General features: G+C 46.2%; 1 protein-coding gene across 1 annotated transcript in view; it reads left to right on the forward strand.

Annotated features, from left to right (window-relative positions):
* The window catches only part of LOC144767479 (uncharacterized), a 67,054-nt gene extending 54,993 nt beyond the window's left edge, over window positions 1-12,061 (forward strand). Inside the window, exon 3 of the mRNA XM_078650898.1 lies at window positions 9,466-12,061. Coding sequence (XP_078507024.1) covers window positions 9,466-10,235 — 770 coding nt within the window. The 3' untranslated portion in view covers window positions 10,236-12,061. The remainder of the gene's footprint in view (window positions 1-9,465) is intronic.
* The last annotated feature ends 1,382 nt before the right edge of the window (window positions 12,062-13,443 follow it).

Genomic DNA, 13,443 nt, shown 5'->3' on the forward strand with positions numbered 1-13,443 from the left:
TTATATTTAACTTTTGATGTCCAGGTGTTGTCTAGGTCTTCTGTATTTTCTTTTTGTCTGTAGGATAAATAGTAAAAAAAAAACATATATTTTAGGTATTTGGCTTTTAAACATAGGTGTGACGTTTGAGAGCTAAATTTTCGATGGAAAATAATGTAGTAGTACTTACTTTAGATAGGTGTAGCTGTCTTTATGTTGAAGTCAATACGTTTTCTTTCAGAAATCCTGCAGAGTTTCGTCTTCCTTTACTTAGGAGATTTAGGCTGCATTTTTAGTTTGCTGTAATCTTGTTTATATAGTATTAGTCTAATAGTTTCTGAAATAGGATTGGTTGTTTAAATTGATAGTCTGTTTTAATTAGTGGATTTGAATTTTTTCACCTGTTATGCTAATTGCTTTCCTTATATGGGTGACGCCAATTAACGTTTATTTAATGTGTAAGGCCTTATTTAGTATAGGTAATGTTATCTTTATATTTTTAAAGTGGAGGAATATATATAATTTGCAGTAAGAAATGTTTAGTTGTTCGAAACATTGTTTATGTATTATAAAATGTATGTTAGTATTTATTTTGTGTTATAAATGTTAGGAAAATATATAGTATGTTTTATAGCTTTTTAGAAACAATTAGTGAATAATTATGAATAGTATGACTACATTTTAAGATAATAAAGTGATTTATTCAAGGATGTAGTAATTTCGATATTTTAAAAAGACGATAAATTTGCTATCTATATTTTTGTATTCGATATTTTGACTGTTTTTCATTAAAAGATGTGATAATCGATGTTTTAGAAATCGATAATGTTGTTAGTCGATATTGTTGTAGTCGTTGTTTTTTTTAGTCGATAATGTGGTTTCGATATTTTTGTGTTTTGTTGTTTAAGTATAGGCAATCGATAATTTTGTTGTCGATAATTTTTCATCGATATTTTGTCCAGTCGATATTCGGGTCTGTCGAGGTTATGTCAGTGATCCGTACAAGGCCTCTTGACGCACTATGTTCAAATGTCAGATCTTCATCCACAGGGTAACAGGGCTATCTACATATCTAGTACATAGACTAATCTATACGTACATCACAAAGATGCTTTCTATTATAAATAATGAGCATCCCAATAGATAAGTAGAGGAGGCGCTACAGCTGACACCCAGGGTCCGTGCAGGCTGAGACTTCACTATGCAGCGGGCTGACATCTCCGTGAGGGGGAGTTCAGTTTGTAACCAATACGGGGCCTGCATTCTTTCCTGTCAGGTAATGGGGTGGGATCGTCCCTTAGTGGAGATTCTTGGCTTCACACCCACACACACACTAGGTACACGCAGAGTAGGGAGTGCATAGTAGGAGTACGCCTGATTACTGCCTTGCTTATATGCCTGCATATATACACTGTTCTAGCACCATGGTAGAACTATATCTACTATTTACGTGCTTGTAATCACTTTCAGCTGCTTCAGTCTACTGATTATTGCAGCTTATGTATTCTATACAAGAATAACGTTGGTTCAATAAATAATTGAAAACGTCCCACTGTGTATTCTCTGTATATTTCTCTGAGAGCAAGTATCAATCAATCAATCAGGGGTTTGTAAAAGGGTGACTACTCACCCGTAAGGGTCTCAAGGCGCTAGGGGTGGGGGGGGGGGGGGGGAAGGTTCCATTCCATCAAGGAGGGGGTCTGTCAAAGAGCCAGGTTTTGAGGTTTCTTGTGAAGATGGGCAGCGATGTTGTCTGTCTGAGGTGGAGCCTAAGGGCGTTCCATGCTTTGGCCACGAGGAAGGAGAAGGAGCGGCCTCCCGATCTGGTCTTTCTGGTGCGGGGGACCACGGCATAGGAGAGTTGGGCTGATTGTAGGGTCCTTTGGGGTGCGTGAAATTTGAGTCGGCTGTTCAGGTATGCTGGTCCGAGGCCGAGGAGGGCCTTGTGTGCGTGGGTGAGCATCTTAGAGGTGATTCTCGCCTCGACGGGGAGCCAGTGGAGTGTACGCAGGTTCTGGGAGATGTGGCAGTGTTTAGGCAGGTTGAGGACCAGTCTTGCGGCGACGTTCTGGATGTTCTGTAGCTTGCGGATGAGGTTTTTGTTTATTCTGGCGTAGAGTGCGTTGCCGTAGTCGAGTCTGCTGGTGACCAGGGCGTGAGTGACTGTCTTTCGGTGTTCGAGGGGGATCCATTTGAAGGTCTTACAAAGGAGGCGGAGGGTGTGGAAGCAGGAAGATGAGACGGAGTTGATCTGGCGGTCCATTTTGAGCTCGGAGTCCAGGATGATTCCCAGGTTGCGTGCGTGGTCTGTGGGGGTTGGCGGGTTTCCGAGGGCGGTGGGCCACCAGGTGTCGCTCCAGGCGTCGGGGTTTTGGCCCATGATGAGTACTTCTGTTTTGTGGTGTTTAGTTGTAGGCAGCTGTTTTTCATCCATTTGGCGACGGCTTCCATGCCTTCTTGAAAGTTGCATCTGGCGGTGTTGGGCTTGTTGGATAGGGAGAGGATGAGCTGGGTCGTCTGCGTATGACACGATGTTGAGTCCGTAGGTTCTGACGATGGGGGCAAGTGGAGCCATGTAGACGTTGAAGAGCGTCGGGCTAAGGGAAGAGCCCTGGGGAACTCCGCAGGTGGTAGGTGTGGGGTCCGAGAGGAAAGGGGGGAGTCTGACCCGCTGCGTCCTGCCGGAGAGGAAGGAGCAGATCCAGTCGAGGGCCTTGTCCTGGATTCCTGCGTCGTAGAGTCTGCGTATTAGGGTGCGGTGGGAGAGTGTGTCGAACGCCGCTGATAGGTCGAGGAGGATGAGGGCTACTGTTTCTCCTTTGTCCAGTAGGGTGCGGATGTCGTCTGTTGCGGCGAGGAGGGCGGTTTCCGTACTGTGGTTTTTTCTGAAGCCGGATTGGGAGGAGTCGAGGATGTTGTGTTCTTCAATGAATGTGGCGAGTTGGCTGTTGATGGCTTTCTCGATGACTTTCGCTGGGAACGGGAGCAGGGAGATGGGTCTGTAGTTTTTGAGGTCGGTGGGGTCCGCTGAGGGTTTCTTTAGGAGGGGGTTCACCTCGGCGTGTTTCCAGTCATCGGGGAACGAGGCGGTCGCCAGGGAGCGGTTGATGGTGTGGCCGAGCATGGGTGTGTTGGTGTCGGCGGCTCTGTTGAAGATGTGGTGGGGGCAGGGGTCTGTGGGGGCCCCTGAGTGGATTGACTTCATTGTCTTCAGTGTGTCTTCGGTGGTGAGGGCTGTCCAGTCATCAATCGCTGGTTTCCGGGTGTCAGGGGTGGTTGGTGAGGGTTCAGTGTGTTGGTTGTCTTCGTCGAAGTTGGCGTAGATGCTCTTGATTTTGTGGTGGAAAAAGGTGCTGAGTTTGTCACAGAGGTCTTGTGAGGGAGGGATGTCGGTAGACTCGCTGGTGGGTTGGGCGAACTCCTTGATGATGCTGAAGAGTTCCTTGCTGTTGTGTGCGTGGGTGGAGATTCTGTCTTCAATCGCTTTTTTCCTCGTTTCTCTGATGAGTTGATGGTGGGCGTTGGTGGCGGCTCTGAAGTTGTGGGCTTCTGTGGATTTGGTGTTTCTCCAGGCCTTTTCGAGGCGGCGGCATGTGCGCCTGGATTCTTGAAGTTCGGTGGTAAACTATCTGGCTTTCTTGGCACGGGTATTGTTGTTTTTCTTGAGGGGGGCTATGGTGTTGGTGCTGTCCGAGATCCATCTATGCAGGGTTCGGGCTGCGGTGTTGGGGTCGTCGTTTTCCGCGATGGTTGGGGTGGAGTTGTTGAGTGAGGAGGTGAGCTGGTCGTCGGTGATTTTGGTCCAGTTTCTGTGTGGAAGCAGGTGCTGGTGTCTGTGGATGGTGGGTGTTCTGAAGGTGAAGTGGACGCAACGATGGTCGGTCCATGGGAGTTCGGTGGTGTGGCTGAAGGTGATGGAGTTTCCTGTATTGAAGAGGGGGTCGAGGGTGTGTTCTGCTGAGTGCGTGGGCTCGGTCACGATCTGGCGGAAGTCCAATGTTGTGGAGGTTGTACAGGAGGCATGTGGTGTTGGGGTCCAGTTGATTGTCGAGGTGGAAGTTGAGGTCTCCCAGCAGGGTGTAGTTGGTGGATGCGATGGCCTGCGGGGAGATAATGTCTGTGATGGAGTTGGCGAAGGGTCCGCGGGCTCCAGGGGGTCGGTAGATGAGGGTTCCTCGGAGGGCGGCGGTGGGACTGGCCAGTATCTTGAAGTGAAGGTGTTCCATCAGTTCTGTGGACTCGTGAGGGAGTGTGCTCAGGCGGAGGCTGGATTTGTGGACGATGGTGATTCCTCCTCCTGGGTGGGTGGGGCGGTCCTTCCTGGAGATCTTGTATCCTTGGGGGATGGCGATGGCGATGTCCGGTCCCGAGGTGGTGTTGGTCCAGGTTTCGGTGAAGAATGCTACGTCCGGGGTGGTGCTGTCGAGGAGGTTCCAGATTTCTGTGGCGTGTTTGTGGAGGGATGGGACGTTGAGGAGGATGCATTACAGGGACTTCGGTTTGGTTGTGTTCTTGTGGGCGGGTTGTGCTGGATCTGTGTTCTTGGCGGTGCTGCATGTGTGCCGGCAGCGGTGACAGCTGAAGGGTCCATGGGTGTCGGCTGGTGATGCTAGCTTGCAGTTGTTGTTGCAGCCTGGGTTGAGTGCGTGGAGTGCTGCTGGGTCGTAGCGTTGGCGGGGCGGAGATCCAGGGTTCCTAGTGCTGGTCACGGACGGGTCGCAGACGGGCGCAGACGTACTTGCCTTTGACGCGCCTTCGGTGCAACAGCGGCGCGGCCGCGCAGTTGCCGCCATTAAGTAGGGGTCGGGGAGGGCTGGACAGCTGGGAGGCGGGAGCGGGGAGGGGAGCTGGATTGGGCCGGTCGCGCTGGGGGGGAGGGGCCGCGGGGGCAGCAGCGGCGGGGAAAGGTAAAGGGAGGAAAGAAGGGATAAAGAAAAAAGGGAAAATAAGTAGAAATAAGGCACAAAAGAGCAGAGATGCAGAAAAGAGCAGAAAGGTGAAAGATAGAAAGGGTAGAAAAACGAGTGAAAACGAGTGAAGGAGCAGAGGGAGAGAAAGGGAAAATGGGCAGAAATAAGGCACAAAAGAGCAGAGGTGTAGAAAGGTGAAAGATAGAAAGGGTAGAAAAACGAGTGAAAACGAGTGAAGGAGCAGAGGGAGAGAAAGGGAAAATGGGCAGAAATAAGGCACAAAAGAGCAGAGATGCAGAAAGGTGCAGAAAGGTGAAAGATTGGGTAGAAAAACGAGTGAAGGAGCAGAGTGAGAGAAAGGAGACAGAGGTCCACTGGACCACCAGGGATGAGGCGCAGGGAAACCTGCGGGTGGAGGAGGGCCTCGATCACCAACACTCAAGAGTGCAGGGGCAGGGGCAGCTCACTTAATGGTGGAGCTGCGAGGGTGGGAGAGCAATTTCACTGACAATGAGTCAGTGGTCTTGCTTGCCTGTCCCTGCGTGACTGAGCAAAAGGTTCTGTTCTGTTTTCAAGATCCCTGAGAGGTCAGGGTTGTCACGTTCAGAGGTTGCCAGAAACCATTTGCTTCCTGGTAAGGTTAGGTAGTCTTATGGTGGCACTGTGAGCTAGCTGGTGTCTAGGCCAACTCATCCTGCGGAGCTTCCCGGAGCCAGTCTAGGCACCTCATCCAAAGGTTATATTGACTAACAAACGCGCAGGTCCTACGGATTAGTGGGAACTACACGACACACCTGTTCCTTCCACCAGACCACAAATACATTTGCAGAGCTGGGAGAGCAGGTGCCCATTGCTGTCCCTGAGATTTGTCTGTAATATCTATCTTTAAATATGAAAATATTGTTATTTAGGCAAAAATCATGGTCCTAAGCATCTATGTATAGTCATATGGAGATATTGGTCTATTGCAAAAAGCGTGTTTGTAGGCTCTTAGACCTTCCATGTGTTGTATACATAATTAGCAAGCTCACATCCTAGGTAATTGTCAAATATGATTGTCTCCTGTGTATATCTTTTGTAGAAAATTCTCTCTATCTATACAATATGATGGGAGGCTCTCCACAAGAATCAGCAATAAATGGTATTAGTTTATGGCTGTGCTTTCCAGTGAGCTATTGTTGGAGGGGACTATACGCCTCCCCTTGTTCTTGCATACATTTGTTAGAAGGTAAAAGCATGGTTCAGTAGAGGGTAGTGCTTTACACAAATTAAAATGTTGCCATTCCCATTTCACAACAATCTGTATTTAATAAATATTGAAAAGCCTTTTGTTCATAATTGCAAACAATCACTAAAACCACATTCCTGCCCCTTATCGGATGACATTGGTACTTATGTTGTCATTACGTAATGTGTTAATGGTCTCCCTTTGTCCATTACTCAAGTTGCATCTGATTCTTCCCTTCTTGCCTTGACTGGTAAACAATTTATTTGAACAAGTCTTTGACGACCAAGTCACTAAAGACATCCATATTATCATGAGGCAAGGAGGAGTTATATGTAGCTTGCTTTTTGAAGCGAGTTAGGCTTCCCTGATCTATCTGTGCCTCCTTTCCCAGCAATGCTTCCTGCTCTTTCGTAGCACATATATTTCCATTATCCAGACCAGCCAATGTCATGAAGTATCAGCGTCTCTTGAACACAAGCCATGTTTTCTGTATTGGGCTCCCCTATTCTCATGCATTGGCTTGGGTCTGACTTTATGTTGATATCTTAGAAATGGAAATATGTCAATTCTACATGAACTGTAATCTAAGTCCCTCCTGGGGCAGAAATATAAGCCACAGTTCTGGATATTTAGTTCATCCATTGTCAGTTAATGTTGTGATGAGTTAATAATCATATCTCGCCTTGCTCGATCACCTTTCTCTTCCTATGGGGTGAGTTATCTTTTTGTCTTCCATTTGCTATTTCCTGTCTTTCTCTTCCTCTGTTTGTGCCTCTTGCTTTTGTTTTTCCTTTTTTATAATATTCCATTGTCCGTCCTTGTCTCAGTAACCCGTACTCAGCGAAAAAGTGGCAAGTAGTTTTTTTCTAGGTAGTTGCTAGCAGAGTCGTCTGATTCACCTTCTGAGCTTGATTCCTCTGTCAGAAGTTCATGTCGTCTTTTGTGTCAATGGAATTTTGACTGCTCTCCTTACTTATTCGTATCATCTTACAAAGCTTAAGACTCTTCCAGGACAGTAGTCTTGCTTTTCCCTTTAGAATTTCCTCTTTTGTAGCTTTTACCTCTTTCTTATCACTTGTTCATCATTCTCGTTGTCCTTAAGTTCAGCTCTTATTTTCAAGTGCAACAAATGCGAGGTTGGAGAACTCCATCAGACTGCAGACTTAGAACTGTAACAAAAAAAAAAGTTAGCAGGCCTTTTCCATCTATGAACTCATGATCTGGAACAACATCCCTGTATCTATCAGGTGATGAGGACTTCCTTCTTTAAAAATAATGTATGCTCATCTTTGGCCCTAACTTTAGGCTAGGTTTGTAGTATAGAAATAACATATAGATACATACACAAAGAAGCTGGCCTAGCCTACACTAACGTTTGAATACTTTTGAAAAAACTTTTGTGAAAATGTTCATGGGATAGTTGGGAATGGTTATCCCACCAGAGCACCCCTGGCATCCAGTTAAGATTTGAATGTTAGCAAACGACACGCCCCATAAGTAGATGAACAGTTCCTGCAAGTTTACAAAGACAAAGTTAAATATGCACCTAGGGGCTTATTTATAACACCCTTGCGCCGCCGGTGCGTCACCTTTTGCCATGTTAAAAGTGGTGCACTAGAGGCGCAAGGGGCTTGTAAATAAGCCCCCCAGTATTTAACATGCACTCGTGCTCTACATCATCAGAATTGAAAATGTATGAAAAATAAGACATTTTTTTTGCACCGGCACAATTTGGCATATGGTTTTCTACTCGTGTGGAGACTCGGGGTGGGCGGAATTTCCGTAGTCGTGTTACGCAAAGCTCAGCGAACCGGTAAAAAATCTCTGAGAGCTTGCAGAATTCTGCGAACACGCGGAATTGTTTGTTCCGCCCGTTCACAATGCTTTTTTCCTGTTTGCGTGCTCCGGGGGTAATATCTCATGAACACGCATTTTAAAAGCGTGAAGAAGCAAAAAATTCTGCGGATCGTGGAAGTTTTTGCAATTCGGTGTTCTCCGCGGAACGCAAAATTACCCAAATTCCGCAAGCAGAACTGCATTTACCGCCCAGGCCTAGCGGAGACACCACATAGAAATAACACAGGCTGAGTCCACGTGTGATAAAGATGCATCCATGGCTTTTCTACCCAACATACCTCTTGTAGATATTTGTAAAGCAGGAACATGTGGTTCTGTGCATTCTTTCATAAAATATTTCTCTGGTGACATCAATGCAAGGAAGATACCCAGAAGTGTTTAATTGTTCTAAGCATATTAGTAACTCAATTAGCAATTCTTTCCTTTCAATCAATCAATCAATCAGCGGTTTATAGAGCGTGCTACTCACCCGCCAGGGTCTCAAGGCGCCGGGGGGTGGCGGGGGGGTCGGAGGGAGCAGCTCCGGGTCAGTCAAAAAGCCAGGTCTTGAGGTCCTTCCTGAACATGTGGAGGCTTGGGGAGCGTCTGATGTTGACCGAGAGCTCGTTCCAGGTCTTGAGGTCCTTCCTGAACGTGTGCAGGGTCGGGGAGCGTCTGATGTTGACCGAGAGCTCGTTCCAGAATTTGGCTGCGATGTAGGAGAAGGTTCTCCCATCGTTTCTGTTTCTTCGGATGCCGGGGACCTCTGCCAGGGCGAGGTCAGTGGAGCAGAGGTTCCTCTTCGGTACCTGGAGACATACTCGGTCGTTGAGGTATGTGGGTCCGATGTTAAGGGATTTGTAGGCGAGGGTGAGGAGTTTGAAGGTGATCCTCTTCTCGATGGGGAGCCAGTGGAGGCTTCTTAGGTTTTGGGTCGTATGTTCGTGGTGAGGTGTCCCTAGAATGAGCCTGGCTGCGGCGTTCTGGACCTTAACGATTCTTTTAAGTTATAGCACAACCTGTGATGTGCCACAGCTTGCTGCAAATTGAAAATGTTTCTCACTTGCAAATGCTGTCAGCTTGTCATGTTGCAGGCTCACATGCATCACCCACTTGCTGTATGGTTGGAAAGTATATAGGTTGCTCAGATTAAGCAGTTTATTGTTTTTATTTTACACATATAAGCAGTCGTACTCCGATGGCGAAAACAACACAATCATTTAAGTTGGAGTCTGCACGCTGATGCTTTATGCCTTTCTGGTATGAGATCACAAGTCGTTCTCCAGATCAAAACTCAAATCAAAAAGTAATATTTTTTTAGTAGTCAAACCCAACCCATGGGAGATCACCACATGTGAACGGTAGAACTACAAGCAGCAAATGATTGTTTACAGGTAGTAACATTTTCGTCCTTCCTAGATATTACTGTCCACTTTTCTCATATTATAACCGTGCATTTCTTTCAAGAAATATTTCCCATGTATAATTCTCAGTGTTCATTTTATTCTGCAGCACAGCAGTCGCAGACAGAAAGTATGAATGGGAAAGAGAAAAGTAAAGCTTCTGGAGAACGGAAGAATTTTGCTTATAAAATGAATGAAAGAAAACACCAAGGAATACAGAGGAGGGAGAATTTTAACAATAAAACACTACTTGCAAAGCAGAAAAGAATAGGCACCGGCCTAAGAGCTTATGACTGTGCTGAGTGTAAGAAGACATTTACTGGAAATACGCATCTTTTACTGCACGAACAAACACACATAGATCGCTATCCCTACACTGAGCATGATATGAGGTTTGCTGATAAGGCAACACGTGAAAAAACTCACAGTGGAGAGAGGCCCTTTCACTGCAATGTCTGTGAGAAAAGTTTTACTCAGAAGGGAAATCTTCTACAACATCAAAGAATACACACAGGAGAGAAGCCTTATCACTGCACTGTGTGTTCCAAACCCTTTTCTCAGAAGGTAAACCTTGTACGGCATCAAAGAACACACACCAGAGAGAGACTTCATCATTGCACTGTGTGTTCCAAGTGCTTTGCTCATCAGACAAACCTTGTGCTGCATCAAAGAACACACACAGGAGAGAGGCCTTATCACTGCACTGTGTGTTCCAAGTGCTTTGCTCATCAGGCAAACCTTGTACGCCATCAGAGAACACACACCGGAGAGCGGCCTTATCACTGCACTGTGTGTTCCAAGAGGTTTTCTCGGAAGGCGACCCTTGTACAGCATCAAAGCCTACACACCGGACAGAGGCTTTATCACTGCCCTGTGTGAAGCAAGAGCTTTGATCTTAAGGCAGCCCTTGTACGCCATCAAAGAGCACACAGGCAAGGGCCATGACGCCGTACAGGATATGGAAACTGCTGTAAACAAAATGTGGTGCTCAGCAACCTCAAGTAACACATACAAGATGGAAGCCTTCTCGAAGCACTGCCAAAAAACCTTCATTTAAAAAAAGAAATGTGATCTTTTACATCATCTAAGAATCTACAGCTGAAGTTAGACCTCCCATGACATCTAACGATCCTTCCGGGATGAGATCCTCCCTTTCCTCTGAATGTCAGAAGAGCTTTGAGTTAAAGGACAAACTCCAACGTTCGCAGCATCTCCAAACAGAATGTAGGTTCTTCAACGTCACTAACGTCACTTCACCAAGCAACAAACTTCACAGAGGCTGCTTCACTGCAAATTAAACCTGTCTGACTCTCATGAAATATGTGCAGTGTTGAGGACATGTTACCAAGTATGGATCATAAACTATCCTGATAGACATAACTTCTGGGATTCAACAAAAAATTATTGAAAGACCTGAGCACATGGGAAGAAGAAACTAGGAGAAGAAATAGGAATCAATAACCACTTGAGGACAAAAATATAAACTCCTTTCATCACTAAAGCAGGAACATCTACTCCCTTTCATTATCTTCAGACCGGCTGTGTAAATATTCTGTACAACCCATCCAGGCTGAGAGATCAAAAGAGGATTCATGGCTGTCCAGATTCTAACAACTTGCAAAGGTGGCACCAACCATATAATTCTGCAGTTTCAACTGCCGAGACCGTTACACAATTCATAATGTTTTGAGATGGTTTATTCTGGTGAGATTTTTTTTTTTTTCATAATCAATTTTATTAGCATTTTGAAAAACAAACAAACAAAAAGACAGCATACATCTTACACAGTAAAGCCAATTCCATCTCCAACAGACAGTAAAAAAAAACACTGTGTGGGTAGGAGTATTTATGCAAGCCACCCACGCTGGAAAGCAGCACCCCGTTACACGGAAGAGCCAAAGCTGGCAATTTAAAACAGTAGGTTCAGCCATTTGCCCCAAACCCTATGGAACCTCGCGGGAGAACCATGTGTCTCAAAGAGGGGTTCCTCTTGGGCCGCACATCAATCTACCCCCCCGGCGCCACTTTCGCAGGGTAGGGGGGTTGGGCTGGGCCCAGGCCGCTGCAATATCTCGTTTAGCCACAGCGACCGTGCAAACCATCAAATACACCCAGGAGAAGACGTAAGGGATCGTGTGGAACCTGCCAACCCAAGGCCTGTGTGAGCTCAGATTCCACCTTGGACCAGAATGGGTCAAGGCCAGGGCAAAGCAGACCATATGGTAGAAGTCGGCCGCAGTTGGGCCGCTATTCTGGTGAGAATTAAATACCCAAAAACTAACTTTCACATACATTACAAAACAAAGCAGATTGTCTGGTGAAGACACTGTAAGGAGTATTTCATCGCATGCTGTGATGTGTTTTGTGAGGTCAGTTGTTGTCCTGTTCTAATGTGAGGGGTGAGATTGACAACTAGACAAAGGACACTGCCGCAGTGAGCTGTTTTCCAAGAATGTCTTATTTTATGCAATAAAACTTTGCTAATAAACTAATCTGCCTGCCTGTTTCATGTGGCGATGAGACGGGAGGTACTTCAAACTCATCAGCGAGTACAGAGTGTCTGTTTTCCATCTTGGTGATTACTCTGTCCCGGAAGAGGGTGGGTAGGAACTTACGCCCCCCTGCAGCCCTCCCACCACCAGCCCCTCAGATGGGAGGCATTACAGTGTGTAGTTCACTCCATCACTGTGTTTATTAGAGTAGTGCAAGCCTTACAAGTACAATTTGCACTGTTGATGTTTCCAAAGACAAGTTTTGACGTTTAATAGTGTAATTGCTTTGGGAACACCTTTGTCCCTTGGACCTTCTCCTTCACTGACGGTATTGGTTGGTTTAAAATAGATGATTACTCTGGACTCTGTGCCATCTGTGAGCGCACAAGGCTTGCCTCCAAACCATTATATCGAAGCAACAGCTCTAGTTTATGGAGTCATGAGGCATCCTGGTGAACGCTGTGTCCCCCATAAGATCCACCCGTGGTCATCAGTGACCATGTATGAGTTCCCTTTAGGGCCCACTGAGCTCTCCCTCATTTTAGCCACATTACATGTGACCATGCAGCAAGAGACAGACTGATGCCTGCTGCTAGGCTTTGTGCGGGGCTGCTCTTGGGTCACTCAGACTCCAGTGCCCAGATCAACAACCACATTTGGGCATGTGCTGGAGCTTGCTGTGGCTGGTAGCAAGCCCTGGATCTGCAGTGACATGTGTGTCTCCAGGAATGTACTAAGTGGTAATGGTGGCATGTATGTGTGTGCAATGATGAGACGCCCTGGGTGCTAAGTGAATGATGAGACTAGGAATTGGGGGCCTCAGCTGAAGCTGTGATACTGGAATATTGTCAAGAGCAAGTCAGTGGGTCACAAGATTGTAACAGCTGCGTTTACACAATTACGGCATATCAGCCTGACATAAAACTTAATTCTGCTTACATAGGCCATAAAAGTACAAGTTACCAGCCTATTAGACTAAAAATTCATTTAATAAAACACATACATAAACACATTCAAGATCTCAACAAATATAAACATGGAATAAAATGTCGATAACTTAAATCCCACGACCAAGACCAAAGCCCAACCATTAGCAGTATCTTTTCCTAATTATAAGTGACCCTCTAATGAAACTGATCTCAGCAAAGCAAATCTCAGGTGCGTCGAGGTACTGCAGAAATCTAAAACCTCCCTGAAAAGAATTAAAACCATGGGGAAATAAACAAACGGGTTCTCACTGATTTATAAAGTGCTCAGAAAAGCAGAAAGGGCGATGTGCTTTCCCGATCCTGGCAGCCAACCTTCCGCTCCTCAACCTGCCGATCCGGGCATTAGCGGTCCAGCGCACATCTCATGATTCCCTCGTGGCCGGCTTATCTCAACCCCCGACCCGTCCAACTCATGCAGTCATGACCTATTAATTCTCAATCATTGTGTAGTAACCGAGCGGTATCCTTATAGCAAATCCGCCTGGAATCCCTAGACCTTGGCGACATCAGCCCTCGTATTCACCCTCAAGGCATTGTTAATTTTCAGGCGTATGTAAATTTCCGTCCTGATGATGATCTATGTACCTCGTTATAGATCGAAACGTT

The sequence above is a fragment of the Lissotriton helveticus genome, chromosome 1_1 (assembly GCF_964261635.1).
Source record: "Lissotriton helveticus chromosome 1_1, aLisHel1.1, whole genome shotgun sequence".
Taxonomy (NCBI): Eukaryota; Metazoa; Chordata; class Amphibia; order Caudata; family Salamandridae; genus Lissotriton; species Lissotriton helveticus.